The sequence below is a fragment of the Choloepus didactylus genome, chromosome 20 (genome assembly GCF_015220235.1).
Source record: "Choloepus didactylus isolate mChoDid1 chromosome 20, mChoDid1.pri, whole genome shotgun sequence".
Classification (NCBI taxonomy): Eukaryota; Metazoa; Chordata; class Mammalia; order Pilosa; family Megalonychidae; genus Choloepus; species Choloepus didactylus.
The window spans coordinates 26,935,266-26,956,680 of record NC_051326.1 but is presented as its reverse complement, the minus strand read 5'-3'; the positions used below and the strand labels follow the sequence as shown (position 1 = coordinate 26,956,680).

Below are 21,415 nucleotides of genomic sequence, written 5' to 3'. Positions count from 1 at the left end.
CTCACACCCTTAAGCACTACTCAAGGTGGCCTCCCTGGGTCTGCCAATCAATTTTGGTCAGCAGCTGTGTGAAGAACAAGCCACAACTCTGCCTGCATCCTCCGAATCCCACTCCCTGCAGTACCTGGGGAACAAGGATTTAGGGGAAGCCCCAGCACAAGCTTTGCAAAGGAGAGAAGGACCACATCTGCCTGGCTGGGGAAATGGGAGGTGGGAGTCAAGGAAGGAAATTTGGGGAAGGGAAGATTTGGGTTGGATCGTGAAGAATAGGTAGGCTATCAGAAGGCAGGGATAAGGGTGGGTACTGCTAAATCTGAAAGACATTTTAAGTTCTTATCTTCTTGGCTCGTCTGCAACATTTGACCTGTTGACTATGATCTCCTTCCTAAAACTTCCTCTTCCTCATAAAGGGTCTGGCTTCACAGCTTGAGAAACACTGTATGAGTTCTTTAGGTCAGCTACTAATTATTTGCTGTGTAGAGACTTGGGGAACCTAAAAGAAAGCTTTTAAAGTGGTACTTTCTCTTGTTTGACATACTCATGATATGCATTATTGTATAAGGTAAGATTTACATTTCATCCACATTTCTGGCAATAGGCTGAGAACTGGGAAGCAAGCAAAAAAAACAATCTCTCAGTAGCCAAAAGAGATGTCAAAGTTCATCTGCTAAAATGAGTAGACTTTACTTAAGTTTACTGTCAAAAGAGCATAGACTTTGGAGTCAGACTGTCATAGATTTGAATTCTGGCTCCAGCATGTACTGCCTATGTAAACTTGGGTAGATTTACTCAATGCCTTTGAGCCTCAATTCACTCTACACAGTTGTGATAACAGTACCTTTGTCATAAAATTGTTGTGAGGAAAAAAATGAGATAATGCATTTCATAATACTTTGCCTGCCACATAATTGTTAAACAACCAAGAGTGACAGTTATTATTTTATGACCCTATTCTTTTCTGGTTCTCCACTCTTTGCAGGCCTTTTAAATGTTTATTTTCCCCCAAGTTTCCATCTTTGGTTCACCTAAAACTCTGGAACAGTTTCATCCAAAATCAAGGCTAATTTCAACTACAGCCCATGTGTTGACTGAAATTTTTAGTTCTCTCCCTGAAGCTCCAGGCTAACTTCTGAAAAAAAGGATGGGGTGTCTTCTGGGAGTTACAGAGGGAGCAGGTCCAAGGCACAGTCAGGCTCCTGGGGCAAGGCCAGGTGTCCACTAAGAGATGAAGGTCAATCCTCATCCTAGGCCCAGAAGCTGGGCCCGACCAAGCTGCCATCCTCTTGCCAACTGACTATACCTCCAAGCAGGGGTGAAGGAACCTCCCTACCGGACTTGAGGCTCCTCGGGGTGGAGACTCCTGCACCTTTACATCCCCAGTACCTGGCCCAGTGCCAGGCACATAATCTGCCTGAAGAGCACTCAAGTAATTGCTGAAATGGGACAGGGCTTTAGAGTACAAATAGTATTGCAAGTATAAGAATTCTGTGTCATGATCCAGGTACTATGTGATTTTGGGCAAATTCATTTTCCCAAGTCTGTTTTCTCAAATGCAAAATGGGGATAATGTTAGTACCTAGCCCATAATGACGTTGTGCTAATTAAAGGACATAACATACACAGAGAACTTAACATGTGCCTGGCCATTCATACACTCAATACTTCTTAGTAATTATTATCATCTGCAGGTGAGATTTCTGAAGGCTAGAATAGCAGAAACCCTTGACAGAGGGATGAAAGACGTTAAGGCAGTCAGTACAAGATAGCGAAAAGGACTGAGATTTTTAAGTTAGATCCAGAAGAAGAACAATGAAGGGTTGGGTGCTCTTTTGAGGGAAGATGGCAGATGTTAACCAAGAGAGAGAACAGAATTATCAACCCTCAATAAAAGTCTGCCTTAAATGAGAATGATCTTCAAATTACTAAAATATAAAACAAAATAAGCATTTTTGGAAAGGAAATGGAAGTTCAATAATGTAAGAGAGAGAAGGAGAGCCAATTTTCTCTTTAAATGGGCTTGTGTCTCTAGGCTCAAAAATTACATCAGAGGGCATTCAGATAACTTGTAGACATGGTCAGTGTCTACAATCTTGAGAACTTAGAATAAATGCTTTCCCAATCTTCAAAAGGGGTGTGTGTGTGTGTGTGTGTGTGTGTGTGCACGCAAGCGTGTGTGTGTGTAGGTTGAAGCAGGGGTTTGGAGTGGATTCTGGGAATTGCAAACCACTGAGTTGAATGTCAATCTCTGATTAAACAGATGGTTTACAACTATTTAGAAAAGAAACACTTGATCACTAGGAGCCAGTTTGGGGTCACTTAAAACAAAGTATGTCAAATGAATTTCTCTTCCGTTTTGAAAGGGGTTTTATTGACTGGTGGAACAGAAGATTTTATTTCAGTAAGGTGTTCCTCCTACATATTTAGCATTTATGCTAGGGATATAAAGATGAAAAAGGCAGTCTCAGGAACTTGCATTCCTGTCACCAAAGTGGTGGTGACCCGTAGACTGGATGGTAATGACGTGAAGTGGCATCAGAGCTGGTTGAATAACCCTGCCCAAAGCCTGCAGATTAACAGATCAGTCAGTTTGGGGAGCTCCTGGATGGCAGGCCTCACAGCCTTCTTTTGTTCATGCCCTGTTCAGTGCTTCATTGAAGATCCAGAACCCCACGGCAGAACTAAGAGGGATGGCTACCATGCTGGATGATGTCATTCTGGTTCAAAATGACCTTGAGATTGCTGGGATGAACAATGTGACCAATAACATAACTGAATCCAGCGTGAGGCTGCAATAGTATCCTCAGCAACATGCTCCAGTCATCAGACATGTAAGACATCAAGTCCTATGGCTCACTCTAAGACACAAAAAAATAATAATAAAAAAGATAAAGGTCCAGGGTTGGGTGAGCATTCTTGACTTCATGTGAAAAGCTTGTGAATGAATGTGGGAAGGCCTGAGAATGGCCTTCACACCTTAGGAAGGTTGACATGGGAAAGAGGGAATTGAGTTATTCTGGATTGTTCCAAAGGGAAGTACTGGGGGAAGTGGATGTTTTCAGGGAGAGTGGTTTCTCCTCAATATCAAGAAGAAACCTTCTAACATTAAGAGCTGGCTAGAGGAACAGAACAGGATATTCTGTAAAGGAGTGAGACCCCCTTCACCTTAGGCATTCAAACAGAGGCTAATCAACCATTCAGTGGGAGACTGGACCAGATAAGCTTTGGGAATACTCCCTTTTGCTCAGCTACCACCCTGCTTGAGGCCAATGAGTGAATTTCTTGGAAGGTGCTCTCTACGTTCCGTTTGTTTCAGGACCAGTGGGGACCATGCTACTCAGGGAGGGCTTCCTGGAAGAGATAATGTCTCAAGCAGGCCTTCAAAATGGAGACAGTCTTGACCCACTTCCAAAGTTTGCCTGAAGCCAGCCCCACAGTGGCAGCAAGTGTGAGGACCAGGAGCTTACTCACAAGGTAAGTGGGAAGGTGGAGGCCAAGATTTCTCTCTGGAGCAGAACTGATTCAGCAGATGAAAGGGAGTGTTGGGTGGAGAGAGCTAGGATTAGAAATCAGGTCAAAGTGGCAAATACTGGAGGATTCTATTGTATGTAAGAGGAAAAGAAGGGTGGGAAGGATTGATCTATAGAGAAGCATCACTAGGCTTCTGCATGGTTCCTTAACTGTTTCCCAGGACCAGAGCTTGTCATAACTGGGAAGGGACCTTCGGGAACACCTAGCCCAAGCCCTCAGTCGATGAGATAGCAGAGAGCCAGGGCTGAGCAGTGCATCCAAAGCACCCAGGCAGTTAGGGGCAAGGCTGGGTCCCAGCCCCTGAGAAGGGTTCAAATCCCACCTCACCCCTTGTTAGCTGTGTGACCTTGGGCAAGTTATTTAACCTCCCTGTGCCTCAGTTTCCTCGACTGTAAAATGAAGACATAAAAGAGGATATATGAAAAGCACTTAGAAAAGTGCCCAAGAGTTAGTGCTAATTGACGATTATTAGCAGTAGTGGAAGACTCTGAACTGCAGAGAGCCCCTCGCTGTAGTGCTCCACAACACTTCTGGAGTTAATGGATTTACAGTAGCCAGATAGTTCATTTACAGCCATATTGGCCCCACTGTGGCACTGAGTCCACTGCGCTAGGGCTTTGGGGAGGAGATATGCTCTCTTACTTTCTAGGTAGTGGCAGAGGAGGGATGCTCTGCAGCCCAAGACGGCAGTTACCTTCTCTCCAGGTGTGACCGAGATGCGCCATATGCAGTGCATGTGGGCGGAGTAGCCATTGGGGTACTCAGGGGAAGAGAAGTTGCCTGTGCTGTCTTGTAGGGTCTCTCCGCAGGCTGTCAAGGAGAGGAAATGACCAGGAAACTGGTTGCAGGCACTGAATCCCCCCACCTCTGGCTTACCCCAAGCCCTGGCATCATTTGGGGGAGAGAAGAATGGCAGAGGCAAGGCGGGAGTCTGGGATGGCCCTGTCTCTTTAAGATCCACCCTCCTCCTCACATATAAGCAAACACCATCCTTCCTCCCCCAGCCTCATGCTGCCAGGGTAACCAGATGCCATGTTGCCAAGGCAACATGGGTTTCAGAGTTAAGGTCAAGCTCTGGTGTAAACCCCCTCCGTCAGTGGTTTTCAACTCCACCTTACTCCCTCAGAATTGCTCTGTTTACCCCCTTTTCAGCTCTTACTGCTTCTCATACTCCAGACCCTCAGAAGGTGGGTGGCTCAGCTTCTCACGCCCCACCCTAATCCTTAGTTTGGTTCCTTAGCTCGACCACTGCCCCTCCCTCGGTGCCCCCTCCCCCCAGCACCACACACCCTCCTCCATTCTCTAAGACTTCGAGTTTTAACCTTCTTGGTCCACCTCCCTCAGGCGCTATCCTCCACCTCCCCCTGGCCCATTCAGGTCGTGCCCTGACCTGGGCACTTGTAGAGCTTTCGGGCCTGGGCAATGTCCCCCTTGCTGAGCCGGGTCCTTTGGCCAATGGGAGGTTTCACCCCATTCACCTCGTACTTGGGAACGATGGTGTCCAGGAAAATGCCCCTGTGGAAGAAAAGCCCAGAGCTGGCTGAGAGCCTGATGGAAGGTGGGGCAAAGGAGGCGGGGCGGTGTGTCTGTCTGCACCCACAGGTCACGACACTTCCTGAACCCAGACATTCCTCAGCAGGGTCAGGGAAGGGTGGAGACATCTCACCCTGTCATTATGCTGCCCACTGACCAGCAGCCACCCTGCTCCGTGGCAGCCGCACCACAGGAGCCTGGGAAAGCCCCAGGAACACTTTGGGAGGTCAGGAACACAGGTCCGAATGCAGTGAGGACCCCACTGGTGCCCCCCACCCACCCAGCTCAGGGTGGCTCCAACTCCTAGTCATAGGTAGACCCCTAAACTATCATCTCTCCATCGGCACTGGGCCCTGCCCTGATCCAGCTCTGAAAGAACATCTCCCCAGGGTCAACTCCACCCTCCTAGCACTGGCCACTTCAGACAGCACCTGAACGAGGCAGGTTCCACTGCAGCCAGACCAGGCCCCAGGGTCAGCACAGCTGGGTCCCAATCCATCAGGGTCTCCCGTCCCCCTCCATTCCTCCCTGTTAAATCCGGGTATTTCCATCTGGGAGGCACGAGTCAGAGGGGAAGCCCGCAGACCTCCACCTCCCCAGGGCCCCTGACTCACACCCAGCTGGGGTGGAACGCAGCAGGGGGTGGGACGGGATGTGGTGGGAAACATAAGGATGGGGGTCTGTGGGGATGGGGGAGGAATGAACTCATCGCCCCTCCTTGGTCTGTTTCCTCAGGGCTGGAAGCAGGATGAGTGGGATCAGGGAGGCAGAACTGAGAAGAGGGGGAGGGCCACTGTCTGGGACAGAGAAGAAGAGTAGAGTCAGTGATGAGAAAAGAGCCAGGCATGGGAAAAGCCAGGCCGGGAAGGAGAGTGAGGACCAGGGAGACGCCGTTTCCCACACTCTGCTAAGGAGAAGCTGGAGGAGGGGAGGGCTGGGCCTTCCCAGCCTCTCTGGAGAGATCTGCCTATGAATCATGGGAACCTGGGAATCATGGTGAGGCCCCAGGATAAGTAACAGGTGTGCGTGCATGTGGGGATGGGAGCTGGATTTTGTGCAAATCAGCCAATTATAAAAAGTTGTCCCTTCCTGGCAGACCAATTAGAACAGACAGTGCAGGCCCCCTTTGGCTGACAGATGAGAGAAAAGCTTAGCTCCCTTCAGGCTGACAGGGTTCTGGAGCCAGGGCCTACCCTCGGCTCGCAGAGCGGCTGGATTTTAGCCTCCTCGGCCAGGTGCCCTCTGTGTACATTGCAGGAGGCAAAGCACCCAGTCCTGTGAATCCAGCCCTGTGTTGGACTCACGTGTGGAGGACAGCGGGGCAGGTAGCACCTGAGGATCCTCGGTTAGGCACCACGGTTTCCCAGGGGGCAACTCTAGCCCTTGCTCACTGCCCCAGCAGGACAGGCTAGTGCCAAGGGGTAGGTGGAAAGAGAATGGGCCCAGAGAGGACAGGGTTGAGTGTCCCAGAAGAGGCCCCGGCTCCATCTCTCACCTGGAGAAGGTGTTCCGAGCATAGTGCATGATACTGTCAAAATCATAGGTCTCCCCCAGGGACTCCACCTCCTGGACCTCCATCTTCAGGAAGTTATACTCCTGCCCTGCGAAGACCAGGAAAAGGGTGTGGGGAAGGGGGAGGGTCTGTGCGGGATGCAGTGCCACCTTTTCAGGGCCGAAAATGGGGTCCTTCCTGTACCTGAGGGTCCTGGGAGCAGCCAAGGGAAGCCTGAGGGGCGGGGAGGGGAAGAATTCGCTGGAAGATTCTGTCCAGCAGAGGGGCAAGTAAATGGAGGGCGTGCGGGAGGGAAGGCTCAAGCTAAGGGGGGCAGGAGGCACCAGTTTCTAGAACCTCAGCCCGGAGGGAAGCTGTGAAGCCTGGAGGAGGCCTGGGAGAGAGAAGGAGGAAGTGACAAGGGACGGGAGAGGGATGGTGAGGAAACATGCAAGAGAAAAGCTCCTTTGAGGGCAGACTAGGCAGAAGGCAGAAGACTGGATGAAGGTGAAGGGAAAGGCCTTCAGAGGTCTTCGGGATGGGCTGGCCACGCTCCCAACCCTGGCCTCGAGGCTGCCTGGGTTCTGGCTGCTCTCCCGAGCCCCAGATCCCAGGACCAGGAATTGTTCCGCCGGCTAAAGTAGCTTCACAGCGGAGCGCGGTCCCTGAGCTGCTGCTGGCCCGGAGGAGGTGCCTCTGGAACGGGCCGTGGGCAGGGCTGCGGCTGCCAAGCCGGCTGGGTCTACACTGCTGAACTGACCAAAGGCGAGGGTTCTAGGGAGCAGCCTCCACCTGTCAGTGGCCCTGGAGGTGGGGGGCCCGGGCAGGAGCCGCGCCCAGGGCGGGCGGAGGGTGCGCCCGCGTACCTGGCTGGATGTTCTCGCGCACGATGGACACGTGGCGGTCCCGGTCCGGCCGCGTGTGCTCGTGCCAGAAGCCGATGACATGGCCCAGCTCGTGCACCACGATGCCGAACTTGTCGCAGTTCTTGCCGATGGAGATGGCCTGGGGGCCCCCGCCGCGGCGACCCACATACGAGCAGCACCTGGAGGGCGGGGCCAGCTCAGGGGGGCGGTCCCGAGCTGGGGGAGTGCATCCACTCAGGGGCCGGGCGAGGCTGCCGGGACGGGGCGGGGAGCCGAGGGGCCGGGGAGGGGCCTAGCGTGGAACGCCCGGGCTGGATGCTGGTGCTGTAGGTCATTGCCACATTGAGGGGGCAGTTCAAGGACAGGTGCTCAGGGGCAGGAGAGGATGGACCCAGGCTGTGCCCAACCGGGGACAGCTGCAGTGCCCAGGGCAGAACATGGGTTGGGGCCATGCACGAGGGTGCATTGCCCAGGGGCTCCTGCTCACCCGCAGGGTCGATAGGTGAATACGATATAGCTGTCCTCGTCGGTGCGTTCCAAGAAGGTGACACAGGTGTGCTTCTCCCAGTGTCTCATGGCCTGCCGGAAGACTGCCCTCTGGCTGCCTGCCAGGAACGAGGAGGCCAGGCTGTCACAGTGTCCAGGTGGACCCCCATCTAAGCCCACCTCCACCCACTGCTAAAGGCTCTAAACCATTCTGAGCAGACTGCATGGAAAGAAACTTGTGGCCAGATAGGAAGAAGGCACCATCCATACCACCGTGCGTGGCAGGGCGCCTCAAGGCCAGGCTCGGACATGGCATTCTGTGCCCCCCCCCCCCCCGTCATGCTCACCAGTGAAGTTTCCCCCAATGACAAAGGGGATGACCCCATCGGGCCACACACGCTCTGGTCTGGAAGTGGCTGCCCGCCGGCTCCGGGACCTGCCTCTCCATCGCCCACGGATTTTCCTCTGAGGCTGCCCACCAACACTCTGGCGGTTGGGGTTAGAAGAGTTTCCTGGAATTGAAAGAGGAAGACATTTGTAGCAAGTGGGTGGAGGAGAGGAGAAGGGAAGCAAACTATTGAAAAGCAGAGCAATGGTGTTCTCATTTCCTAGGAACCATGTGGGACCTGGGGGAAGCTGAGATTAGGAAAATGTTCTCTTCTCATCTAATAAACCTTCATATTTGTGGAGCATACAGAACTTTATGTCATCTTTAAGCATTCCAGAATACATGTTCTTGTTCGAAACAGCAGCTTTATGGAATGGACAGGGCAAGGGTCAGGTGGGAAGGAAGAGTTGGGATTTTCCCAGAGTCACATGGTGGGTTATCCTGTGATCAATCCTGAAAAACATGCGTTTTTTTGCCTTGCATCATGCCCACTAGTTCCCCACTAATGTCAAGTAGCCTTGCTAATTCCCAGGCTGCCAGGTTGCCCTCCATTGCCAGCTGCTTTCTGGGGTAGTTTGACCTTTACTCCGTGGGTTGCCCATGCCTGGATCCTCCCTCAAACTGGACAAGACAACTGTCTAGGACCACAAGAGGGTCCCCAGAACAGCCCCCAGGTGAGAATCCCTGCCCTTTGGCCATGGGAGAGCTACCTGTGGCAGGACCATGTCCCAGGCATCAGCACTGGGGATGATGAGCCTTTGCCCCACGACAGAGCAGGGAGAAGGCTGGAAAGAACTGACCCACCCCCAAGCTCCTTTTCTTCCCTTTCCCTCACCCATTCAAAGGGCCAGGTGGGTTAGGTGCTTGGACCACAACCAGGGACAAGAAGGAACCACCCCTGACTTTACTCCATGACCTTTACTCAACGGGTAAAGAGCTTTGAGTCCAGCTGAGGAGACAGACATATATACAAATAATTTCAGTAAGGTGCAATAAGTGGGATACTAGTGTGGGAAGCACAAAGCAGATATGGAGCACAGAAGATGCAGTCATGTCTGAGGGGCAATCAGAGAGTACTTCACAAGAGAAGTTCTTGAGATGGACCTTGAAGGAAACACTGAAGGTTACGACATGAGAGTAGGAGGAGCCAGGAGAGATTACAGTGTCAGGGGAAGAGTCTTGGCTTCAGAGTGAGAAAGCTTAGATTCCATTTCTGGCTCTGCCTACCTCTGTGATCTTGTGATCACTTTACCTCTGTGAGTTCTTAGTTTCTGTATCTGTAAAATGGGAATTGTCCTAACACCTACCTTTGATGGTGGCTGGGGAGTCAACTTGAATAATGCTTTTGAAAGAACTTTGTGAATTGTAAGCAGAAAGAATACCAATCAGTTCTTAGCCCCTGTGTATGTCAACACTTACTACTCCTCTGGGATAAAGGTGTCCCAAGGGAAAACAGGCCCTTGCCTTGGGTTCAAGCTCATGGCCTCTGTCTGGTGGCTGGGAACAGGGAGGTTCCTTCATTTCCCAAGTCTGGAACTCATTCCCAGGGCCAATACCCCATGTACCTAAAGCTTTGATGGAAGACCTGTGGATCGCACGTCGTCTGAGATCCGCCGCCTGCTGCACCTGGAAGGCCCTCAAATCCTCCTCGTCCAGGGCGATATCCCCAAGAAAGGCAGCTAGAGAAGGAAAGAGACCAGGGGCTGAGTTGGGCCTCATTCTCAGCACCGGGTAGTGTGCTTACAACCCCAGCCATGTGGGCACACACCCACAGCCCCCACAGGACTTGAGGAAGAACAAGAAGGGCAGTGAGGGAGTGGCTCTGAAGAGTTCTCACTTTTCAGTCGGAGTCTCAGCAAAACTGGTGCCAGCCCCCACCAGACCGTCAGCTGCATGCAGGCCCAGCCATGTCCCTTATCCATCATTCATCAATAGTTACTTAGTAAGCACCTACTATGGGTCAGGAGCTAGTTTACAAATAAGCAAGACAGAGGAGTCCCCTGCTTATGGGATGTTAACCCTCTAGTAGGGAGAAAACAACAATAAACAAATAAACAAATACTGAATTAGAGAATCCCAAGTAGTGATGGGTGCTATGAAGAAAATAAAAAGGGGTGAAATGATAGAGTGTCTTCTTTGGTGCCCGTAACCCTTGGCCCTGTGCCAAGCACGTGGCACACCCTCGGCAGATGCTGTTGCAATTAAATTGAAGGGAGGATACAAATAAAGATTGGGGCAGCTAGGCTATTAGGGAAACCGAGACACACAATGGGAGCTTCCCAGCCAGGAGGAAAAGATTTAACAGTTCTCAAGTGATTCCCCTTCTGGGACCTGGGAGAGGCTAGAGGAGGGGCTAGGGGAAGGGAGCCTCCCTAAGAGGCTGTTTGGATTTCTGGAACTGAGGTGACAAGTTTCTGGAGAGAGGGGCTGCACCCTCTGTCATCCTTTTGAGAAGTCTGAAGCAGGAGGAAACAGAAGCCCCAGAGCAGACTTCTCTGGAAGGAGCTCTGGAAGGAGCTCTGGAAGGCGCTCAGCTGGGAGCTCTGTGCTGGGCAGGGGTGGGGGCGGGGGAGAGCTGCCCAGGAGGTGAGGGCAGAGAGCCGCTTCCCTGCAGCTCCACCCTTGGCGACATCTGCTTCTCATCCCAGAGCAGCTACACAGGCTTGGCGGTCAGCGTTACACAAATTGTTTTAACCTTGAGGCCTTACACATAGGTTTCTCCGCCCCAGCTGGCCCCACTGGGTGGACACACACATGCTTACTTCATCTCCCACAGATTCAGACCCATGAGGTTCGTGTTCCTACAGACACATGTGACATGCTCGTCCATGCCATCAAACACAGCTGTGCAGAGTCAGGGAGCTGTCCCTGCACCCATAAACTGGGCCCAGCCCAGCATGTGCAGGTGGAAGGCACTCACTCACTCAGTGTTTGTCTGAATGAATGAAGTGCCGTATTTCTTCTGCCCAGAGACACACCGCAGGTAGATGTGAACTACATGCTGATGGACAAAATGCAGGAGCAACTTTAACACTCATCAAAGTCAACCTTCCTTTTTACAGATGAGGAAACTGAGAAGCAAACCAGAAAGAGTTTACCTGCGACCACACTGCTAGTCACTGGAAGGGCAGGATTTATAACCCAGGCCTCCCACTTCCTAATCCAGGGCTCACTGCACTCAAGTTCATTACCTCTCTAGAACTCATATTGTAAATACACATACACAAAAATAGATGCTCACTCAGACACGTGTCCACAAAAAAAAAAAATTAAAAAATACACAGTCACAAACAGTCCTTAAAAACACACACGCAGAAGCTCCAACACACACAATCTCAGGAACAAACCACCTCCAAGCTCTGGAAGCATTAAGCCAATAATAGTAGCAATAATGACACTTTCTGTAAATGTTTGTTGAAATTTATGTGGTGCTTTCCAGTTTACAAAGTGCTTTCACATTAATGAGTTCATTTAATCCTGGCCCACCCACAACATGCCCAATAAGCCCCACTTGATCCCATGCATCTAAGAGTGTCCCATTACAAACTCTTGGAGAGGGAACCTAGTTGCTGCTTGCCAGCCGACCTCACTGTCTTTAGAGATCAGAACCCTCTGGCCTAGAGAGGAGGAAATGTGCCCAAGGTCAATAGCAGGGAAGTAGCCCAGAATCTCCACCATCACATGAGAAAGCCTCTTACTTAAAACGCCACCCCAGCATCCTCAGCTCTGCAATCAATAGGGGACAGTAAAGGAGACAATCCACTGACACCCAGGAGAGGCCCAGCAAGGGTCTGGAATGGGAGGCCCAATCCAAGGATGTGGCGGTGGCTTCTTACTGCCAGCGCTCACACTGGCATGCTCCTGCCACATGAACACCTCCACACCTTTGCGCATTTCCAAGACTGCACCTCCAGGCTCACAAACCCATACCCACAAACATCTCCCTATGCACATGTGACTGAACATTTAGATTCATCTCCAGATGTAGCAGCAAAGATCCAGGTCTTTGGAGCCAGACTGAATCCCATCTTGGTAACTACTAGCTGACAAGTCTTGTAAACCCTTTGAAACCTTAATTTTTTCATATGTAAAAAGGGGCTACTAATAGAATTTTTCTCCTAGAATCACTGCCTGAAATAAGGTATGTAAATAAGGCACCTAGCACAGAGTATCCACTAAAGGCCACAGTTATTATTATCCCAACAATAGCCCCGTAGGCTCAAGTTCAGCTCTATACTTTCCCAGGGCGTACTGGTTTTCCCACACTCGCCTCCTGGCTGAGTAAAAGTTCTGGAGTGATCAGAACCAGAACCTCGAACTCCTTGTTCAGAGGCCACAGGACACAGCTGGTGTGAGGGAGCAGAGCAGCACCGCAGGGGAAGTGCAAGGCAGAACAGGCCCCAGGCCATAGAGCTCATCTCCATAGTGGGGAGCCCTGTGGCGGGGATGTCATGGCTGAAGAATGCATGGGAACGGGGTAGGGGTGGAAAGCCATGGGGGGGGGAGGGGCAGAAGAGCCTGATGGCCCAGGAACTGGACCGAAAGTCCCTGCCCATTTGGGATTCCCCGTTGGGAAGCTAGGGAATCTGGATGTTGGAGAGACCACACCCTTAGAATGGTTAGGGGCTAGAGAGAGAGAAAGATTACCTAAGCCGCCTGGATCTCCTATTCCCCATTCCAATACCATCTTCCAAAATTTCTGGAGAAGCTAGAATTTTTGAGGGTCCCTTCTTCCTGGGGAATCCTATTGTTTTCTCTCAAACTGGAGCCCAGGGAGATTTTAAGTCTTGTCCTCCTCCCTTGGGGCACTAAAAGAGAAGGTGACTCAGGGAGAGGGGCAAAGGTGGGCGGGTGAGTCAGCCATCATGCCTGGAGGAGGGAATGAGGTCTGGCTAGAGAAGGGATTGCTTCTCAACCTCCAGGGCCTGCAACTTGCTCCTCTGAGGCCTCCTGAAGTCCAAAGCTGGGCCACAAGCCCACTGGGGTGAGGATGGTGATGAGGGCTAGTGGCCTCAGAGCTGCCAGTTAAGGCAGAGGTGGAAGCAAAGTCCTCACTGGCTCAGGGTCAGTCCCCCTGGGCTTCTCTGCTTATGGGATCAACTTTGTCCTAATTCTTGCCTCCTGGGTCTCCCCCACAGCCCTGAGAGGCACTGCATCATAGCATCTGGGGTAGGCAAATATAGCACAGGGAATCTTGGAGAAGGACCCTCTTGAAGGTTTGGCATCCCGATATCCAAGAAATCAGGACTGACTTGAAATCAACTGTGTGCAAGGGCTAGAGAGAAAAGGGTTGGTGGACCCAGCTCCGAACACACAAACAGACCTGTTTGGCTTCCTGCCCATTGTTCTGGTCTCACCCAGAACATCCAGGAACCTCCTCCAAATTATCAAGGGTCTTAATTCTGCAACAGTTACCATAACTCCGTGACAGCAAGACCTGACCTCAAACAAAGGGGCTTGGCTATCCTCAGAACAACCTGAGAGCTCTCAGGTAAGCCAGCGAGTCAACCAGAGGCTTTCATTCCTGGTCCTTGGTAGGGGTGGAGGAAGAGAAAAAGGAGAAAGCTGGAGATGGGCAAGTGAGCAGGGCTCGGCAAGCACACCAGCTGCATGCAAAGGAAGCAGTCAAGCAAAGTCACCATCCCCTCGAGCATCTGGAGATCAGGGCCACAAGGGGCAAGAGGTAAAGTCAGGAAGAAGAAGCCTACACAAAAGAGAAGAGAACCTGGGGAACTTCAGCTTGATGGAGTGATGCGGGGTCTTAGGGAGTCAGGGTAGAAGAAGGCAAAGCTCAGCCGAGGTGATCACGGAACACAAGTCTGAGTTTCCCAGAGGGGTGGGCAATGGGTCTTGAACATCAGTTATGCACAGGAGGGAGGTCTGATCTGACCCTGAACTTGGCCATGTCAGGCTGTCAGGCCCTCTCAGCCACCCCCAGGCCTGGCCCAGCTCCCCACCAGCCTCACTTCACCCTTGTGGAGAGTTTTCTCCAGAACAGCTTCTTGAAGTTCCAACTCAGCCAGCCCCACCCTAGCATGAAATCTGAGACTGGGGATAGAGCCCTCAGACTTTTGTTGCTCCCAAAATCACTCCAATTTCAAACTAGAAGTGAAATACATCAGATTGGCTTCCTACCCATTCCATAAGGCCCTGCCTCTGTCCCACCTCCTCCACCAAGTCTCTTAAACATTCCCAGATCACTTTTTCTCTGCCACTGCTGCCACCACCGCCAGGGCTGCAGAGGAGGCAAAAGTCTCCTTTAGCCTTCAGGGTCTTTCCCTATAATTTGGCACTTAACACACATTGATTTATGCTATCGCTATGTCTGTATATGGCTTGTGCCCCTACAAGACTGAGGACAGGGCAGAGGCCATGTTTCACATTTCTCTGTATTTTCCACAACATCAAACACAGTACCTGGCACATACTAGGATTCAATAAGTATAGATAAATTGTGTATGTGACACAAAGATCAGTTCAAGGAGATACTACTTTTTCCTAAAAACCAATCCCATACCCCTTCAGAAAAAAGGAAGCAAGAGTCTGAGGCCCAGGAAACGGGGTTTTCATTTACATTGCTGTGTGTTCATCACTAGGAAGTGTCTTATATATGTCCCTATATTTAATCCTTAAAACCAACTCCATGAAGCTACGTAGTCTCACTTCCATTTTATAGGTGAGAAAACTGAAGTTCAGAGATGATAATTAGCATCCCCAAGGTGGTACAGCTAATGAGTGCTGGGTCCAGGGCTGGAAGACAGGTCTGCCTGTCTCCAAGGCCCATGCCCACCCCCAGCACCCAGCAAGGAAGATGACACTAATGTCTTGATTTACCCATAGCCCAACAGGGGTGGAGGAGGAAGGGCCCAGGGATTTGGCTTGTCCTCCTCCCACTATGAGAGGTCTCCCATTCCTGCACAGTTTGCTGTGATCCATCCACCCGAAGAGGGGTGACAGGGCAAGGAGAGACCTTTGAACAGGATCCCCGGGATCAGGACTCAGTGCAACCTGCTCCCAACCCCTGTGCCATGCACAGGTACTCCAGTTCTAGGACCTGTGCCACAGCCAACCCCTGGTTCTGTTTCTTTGGAGATGGGCTGAAGTCAGAGGCAGGAAGTTGAGGAAAAGTTCTGATATCTTGTGCCCTCTCCATACTTTTGTCCCAGGCAGTCTGCTCAGGGTCATCTGATCAGGCAAATGACCCAAGTACCTGGCCCCTTCTGGGCCCAGTAGGAGTTAAGGGGTTTACCAGGTTACACAGGGTCTTCCTAGACAAAGAACACATACACGCAAACACACACTGATTTAGAGCATCTGAGTTCTCGTGTTTTTTCCACCTCTTCCTTTCTCACCACCCCCCCACACACACCCCCTCCGCAACTTGGGCTTGGTAGGGGCTTCCTGGCACATAGGGGCAAAGGTAAGTCCTTCTTCTGATATGGCTTCTCTGACTTTGACAGCTGCCTCCTAAGTCCCAGAAAGCTGCTGCCGCCAGTCAGGACCATGGGATACCCAGGGAGCAGGATCTCAGGGGATCCCTTGAAAATCTTCTTCCACTTGGGCTGGGGTGGGGACCTCCAGAGATCTGCTCTTTGGAGCTCCAGGCCTTTCCGGCACCAGGCTAGACAGATGTGCGGCCCCAGGGCAGTCCAGAAAGACAGCAAAACACCAAGGTCCTGGAGCGGGAGATGGGCTAGGTGTGCACACGCGCGCGCACACACACACACACACACACACACACGCACACAAGCACACGCGCGCGCGAGTTTGGCTAGAAAAGTTTCCTTCAGGAGGAAAGCGTCCTTGCCCGCACGTTTCTTTCCGGACCCGGGAGAATTCCCGGGAATCCTCTCGGAAGACAAGAGGCAGCGGCAGCCTCTGCCAGACGCAGCAGCAAAAACTTCTGTCCTAAAAGTCCCCCAAACTCCCCCCTCCCTCTCTCCCTCGTTCTTTTGTTCCCCACTGCATTGCCAACCAGGCAGCTCCCGGCTTCCCACACTGGACTGTCCTCCCCCAACCCCAAACCCTAAACCTACCCGCGCCTCCCTGCCGGGCCTGCCCGCGCCCGGGCCGCTCGCGCCCGGCTCGGCCGGTGCGGGCGGAGAAGGGGGTGTGTGTCGTTACCCGCTTTGCAGGGGTCTTTGTAGTTGAGGGGCTCCGAGTCGTCCTCCTCTCCCAGGTCATAGGTGTAGTCGGCCAAGTCCAGCGGCCGGCCCGGGCGCGGGAGCAGCAGCAGCCAGAGCAGCAGCGGCAGCGGCAGGCGGGCCACGCCGGGCATGCTGGCGGGTGCGGCGGCAGCGGCGGGCGCGGTGGCGGCGGCGGCGGGTCGCGCCCGGACGCGGGAGCGGGCGAGAGGGGAAGCGGAGGAATGGAAGCGAGGGGGAGGGCGCTCCCCTCTTCTCGCTCGCTCCCTCCCTCCCTCTCTCCGGCCCGCTCCCCTCCCTCCCCCCCTCCCCCCTCGCTCCTTCCCTACCTCTTCCCTTTCCCTCTCCTCGCCCTCCCTCCTTCCTGTCTCCCTCCCCTCTTTCCCGACCTCTTCCCTTTCCTCTCGGCTCTCGCTCTCTCCCTGTCTCTTCCCTTCTTTTTCTTTCTTTCTCTCTCTCCCTTCCCCGCCCCCCCCCCTTTTTTTAGGAAAACGAGCTCGCTGGAGGGCGTGTTTTCGCTCGGAGCTCGGCCCCCCTCGGGGCCGGGACTGTGCTCGGCCGGGCCGGGAACCGCGCCAGTCGGAGGCGGGGAAGGCGAGGAGCCGGCCCGCACCGGGAGGGGACTCCCGCCTCCTGCTCCGGCCTCTCCGCCGCCGGCTCCAGGCCGCCCCAGTGCGCGGGACCCTGAGCAGAGCTGCACGGGGACGGAGGGGCAGGGGAGGGGGCTCCAGGCCCCCCAGAGTCCCCGGCCCGGCGAGCGCCTCCGCGACGTGCCCTCTAGCGGCGACCTCTCCTGCGGGCGCTGCGACCCCGCAGCCCCCCTCCCGGGCCGCGGGACACTGTCGGGCTCGCGGTCCCTCGCGGTGCGTCTCTGACCCTCTGCCTCCGTGTTTCTCAGCCGGCGTCTCTGTCTCTCCCTTCCTCGGCCGTCAGTCTCTCCCGTTCTCGGTCCCTGCCCGGGTATCTCTCGGTCTCTTTATTTCTCTCTGTCTCTCTCCTTGGAGTCCCCACTGGAGGGCGCCTAAAGCCCGTGGGTTGCTCCTTGGTCCCTTCCCCATTGCCTCCCTGCCCCGTGGCTGATGGACGGAATCCCTCATCACCCTACGACCGAGGGAGACTGGGGCAGGCCCTTTGCTCCTCCCGGGCCTTCCCCTTCCCCTAGCTGAGCCCCTGCCAAGAGCAGGAGTGAGGGAGAGTGGGATGACAGAAGAGGGACAATGCTGTTTTTCAGTAAGGCTGCTTTATTCTTTTGCGGTTAGGAGCACCCTGGCCCATAGGGGCCACCAGTCCCCCCCACAACCCCCTATCCTCTCCGCACAGGCTCCCATTTCTCCAGGATCAGTCCCTGCGATGTGGGCAGGAGCAGCTTCCTGCCTGCTGCAGAAGATCTTTGCTGGCTGGATCTTTCCTGTCCCCTGTCCACAGACCCTGCCAAGAAAAAGAGCATCGTTTGCCATGTGAGGGAGAGAGGCTTGGGGGAGTGGGCCTGTGAACTTCCCTCCCCTGAGCTCCCTTGGCGACCTGAACCACAGGGCTGCTCCTAGTGCCTGGTCAGCTGGCACAGCAGGGGACCCCAGCCCTCCTGGGCCTCTGCTGTACCGTGCCCTTGCGAGTCTCCCCTGCTCACCTGAGGGATCCTAGATGTAGTAGAGGGGCACCTCACCACACAGGGTACCCACGGTGGTGCCCAGGAAGGCCAGGTCTCCAGAGGATGCTGACCCTCCATCGTGCTCCTCCTCCTGGCCTAGCTTTGCAGGAGGTGCTGCAGGCTTGACCTGAAAGAGCATCTACTTTGGAGTTGGGGAACTGAGCTTCCGTTTCACCTCCAGCCCTTTTCGTGGGAACTCAGGCAATCTTTCGGATTCTCAGTTTCCTCAACAAGAAGGAGGGGGCTATGCAGAAGCACCCGGGTGGTATGTGGCTCAGCTAGGGCCAGCAGCTTGGCAGTGGGGTGGGGCCCGCGAATGGCCAGGGAAGGTGTGATGCAGGTGAGTGTAGAGAGGGGCACTCACCTGACAGCCCACGGGAAGCAGTGATTTACAGTTGGCAAATATCCGTCATCTCAAATGGTCCTCATAGCAGCCCCAGGAGGGACACAGCCCCCTCCTCACCCATACACTCACCTGAATGTTCTGGAATTTTCTAGTGAGAGCCTCAAGACTGGGGATGTTCTCCGGAGCCATCTTCATGATGTAACAGCACGTTCCTGGGGCTGGCTTGAAGGCAATCAGGAGCTGGGCATGGGAATGTCAGAGTTCATTCAGGAAGGACCCTCCCTTGCTGACTTCCAACTCTGATTTTTAGCCAGTTTGCTCCAGGCTGGGCATGGGAGTCATATTGGAATCTGGGGCCCAAGTACCCCAAGAGGAGGCAAATAGGCTGAAGAATAGGGAGAGATGGATGGGTATGAAGCAGCACAGCTGGGTGGGTCTAGCAAAGTCTTATTTATCATTGATTCCCCCAGGCCCAGGGTCAGGAAGTCCAGGCATACCCACCCGCTGGTAGTCGTACACTACGATGCCGGTGGTGCCGATGGAGAAGGTGGCAGTGGCACCCGCACGCTCACTCAGGGCCAGGCGTTGTTGGGCTTCCGCCCCCCCAATGCTCATCTCTAGGACCTGGAGGTGGAGCATAGTGCTGTCTGGCATTCCTTTCCTCCTTGTCACCCCTTTAGCACCCATGCCCACCCTTAGTCCTGTCTTTCGTGAGAGCACAGACAGGATGAGTGGACCTGAGTGCTGGAGGGAATAGGCTTCACACTGGGGAGCAAGCGCCTGGTGGAAAAGCTCAAGCAGGTTTGCCACCCTGTTCTTACCTCTGACCTCCCCAGGCTGGGCCCCTTGCCTCCTCCCCTTTATTCCCCTGGGACAGTTGCTGCTCTGTCTGGCATGCCCTGTGCCCAGTGTCCAGGCCTGCTCACCATCTCGGTATGTTTCTGGCTCATGTGAAGACCCATGAGCAGGGCCCCTACAATCACCACGACGACAAGGACGACCACCACGACCACGATGAGAAGACGTTTGAGGTGTACAGGACAGCACGGAATGCCGAACCGGCCCTGGGGGGCTGCTGAGTAATCCTGACATGGGGGGCAGGCAGGGAGACAGGTGTGAAGACATCAGGATGCTCTCCACCTCCCTGCACAAACTGCACATCCTCCCACTCCCTCCAAGGGCCAGATAATCAATTCTATGGACATGTAGAGGAGGGCTGAGATCAGAGAAGGCTTCTTGGAGGAGGTGGAACTGGAGCTGGCTTGGAAGATACATAGGAATCCAACAAACCCGCAGGTTCTTAGAAACAAGGTCCAGTTTAGAGGGACCCAAGAGAGCCTGTTTCTCCAGTGTCATACCCTTCTCCTTCCCCTAGACCCCTGACACCTCAACCATGCTTCCACTACTCTGTATCCAGATTTTCTCATCCCTCTATGCCCTTACACATACTACCCTTGCTTCCTGGAATGTCTCCTCCTTCTCTACCTGGTGAGCTCCTATTCATTTTTCTGATCCAGTTCAATCGTCATTTTCTCAGTGATGCTTCCTATGACTCCCAAATATGAGTGGCTCCTTAATGTTCTCTGCAGCCCTTCATACATCTCTCTGGTGGCTGTCAGCTCCTTATTTTGGAATTATTGGCAGCCATGTCTATCTTCCCAAGGGACTGTGTCTTGGTGGTCTTGCTGCCCCCATCCTAACTTAGCATAAGCCTTAGGTTCGTTGAGTGAATGAACCTGGGTGAGGAAATAGAGGCCCAGAGAGGCATAGAGGAGGCAGGGCCCACCACACACACAGGCAGACAGACAGACAGACAACCACACTCACCGGTGGGCTCTCCATCAAGACCTGTTTGCTGCCAACGTCCATCTTGCTGCGGGCACTTCCTTTCCTCATCTTGCAAGTGTGAACACGCTCTTATATGTACCGAGAGGGAGGGGGGCAGAGGTGAAGGACCCGGCCCTCCGTCTTTCGGCCAGGCCCTCGCCTTTGAAGCCTGTTTGTTCCTGGCCCTCCAGGCCCATGGCCCTGATAAGCCAACTACAAGAGGGCCTGAGGGCCCTTGGACCTGGCACACGAGGCCTCTTGGCCCTGCAAGAGCAAAGCTTGGTGAACTGAGCAAACTCACCCTTAGGCAATCGGCACCTCTCACCGTGGGTGTCTCCCTGGCGTGCCTGGCATTCTTGCTGGCACCTGCCCCTGCTGCCCCATGGCTCTCCTTGTTCTTCTGCCAGGCTGAACACTCAGGCAGCCAAGGGTCCGGCCCAATGGGGCATCCATCTCATTTCCCCAAGAACAGAGCTGAGCTCCAGGAAGGGGACTCGGGAGGCAGTGCCTGCAGGCCCAGATGAGGCGCTGATGAAGGCAAAGGGTGCTTTGGCCTCAGTTTGGGGAGGTCAGAAATGCCCATTTCTCCGAGAGGGTCAGATTTTCACCCCAAGCGCTCGTTACCTGCCTCTCCTCCTCCTACATACCTGGTCCCTAATCTCAGACTTGCCCCCACGCATTCTTTTCCTATTTCTGAAAACTCTGTCCCCTCTGGGAATAAACTCTAGCTCGTGTGCAGTGGTTCCTGTTTTGCTACAGGCTTGTTTGTAAGCTGAAGTCTTCTGATGGCAGATCCACGCCTGCCACTTCTGTCTTATGCCCAGACAGGCTTGCACGGGGTGAGGCGTGGTAACTGTCTGGGTCCCCGTGTTCTCATCCTTGAGTCAGTCCCCTTGCTCCATGGTTCCTATGACCCAGCCCCTCTGGACTCCTCTTTTTATGCCCTCATTTTCCTTAAGAGTACCTGCTACCCACCCAGTGCAATCTGCTTTCTGGACCTTCTTCTCCCCTCTATCTCTTTCTCCTGCTTTCCCCAAATCCATCCCTGTTGCTCTGTTGTACTACATCAAATCTACAAATGGATTAGGCTGGCTGTACCCTGGCTGTCAGTCTCCCTTTCACTTGCTGGGACAGGTGACTCCTAAAGTCCCTTCACT

At 53.5% G+C, this 21,415-nt stretch overlaps 2 protein-coding genes across 5 annotated transcripts in view; both read right to left on the bottom strand.

Moving 5' to 3' along the window:
• BMP1 (bone morphogenetic protein 1) overlaps positions 1 to 16,722 on the bottom strand; it is a 48,808-nt gene extending 32,086 nt beyond the window's left edge. For 2 of the 4 annotated variants that reach the window (XR_005213324.1, XM_037812928.1), the window contains exons 1-8: positions 16,418 to 16,722; positions 9,859 to 9,972; positions 8,253 to 8,417; positions 7,907 to 8,024; positions 7,420 to 7,598; positions 6,557 to 6,662; positions 4,919 to 5,043; positions 4,223 to 4,338 (exon numbers count right to left, since the gene is read on the bottom strand). Coding sequence is in view for 3 of the 4 variants with exons in the window: in XM_037812928.1 (XP_037668856.1) it covers positions 4,223 to 4,338; positions 4,919 to 5,043; positions 6,557 to 6,662; positions 7,420 to 7,598; positions 7,907 to 8,024; positions 8,253 to 8,417; positions 9,859 to 9,972; positions 16,418 to 16,571 (1,077 nt within the window). In the remaining variant the exon portion in view is untranslated. Of the gene's footprint in view, positions 1 to 4,222; positions 4,339 to 4,918; positions 5,044 to 6,556; positions 6,663 to 7,419; positions 7,636 to 7,906; positions 8,025 to 8,252; positions 8,418 to 9,858; positions 9,973 to 16,417 lie in introns of those variants that run through there. The other 2 variants (XM_037812925.1, XM_037812926.1) reach the window with 2 other exon arrangements.
• A 936-nt stretch (positions 16,723 to 17,658) lies between these two features.
• Positions 17,659 to 20,415, bottom strand: SFTPC (surfactant protein C). Its single transcript, XM_037813002.1, has 6 exons — positions 20,259 to 20,415; positions 19,358 to 19,516; positions 18,933 to 19,055; positions 18,561 to 18,671; positions 18,065 to 18,212; positions 17,659 to 17,865 (listed from the first exon to the last, which is right to left on the bottom strand). Exons 1-5 carry the CDS (start codon positions 20,325 to 20,327, stop codon positions 18,075 to 18,077), a joined length of 600 nt encoding a protein of 199 aa, XP_037668930.1. The 5' UTR covers positions 20,328 to 20,415; the 3' UTR covers positions 17,659 to 17,865; positions 18,065 to 18,074.
• Between the last annotated feature and the right edge of the window lie 1,000 nt (positions 20,416 to 21,415).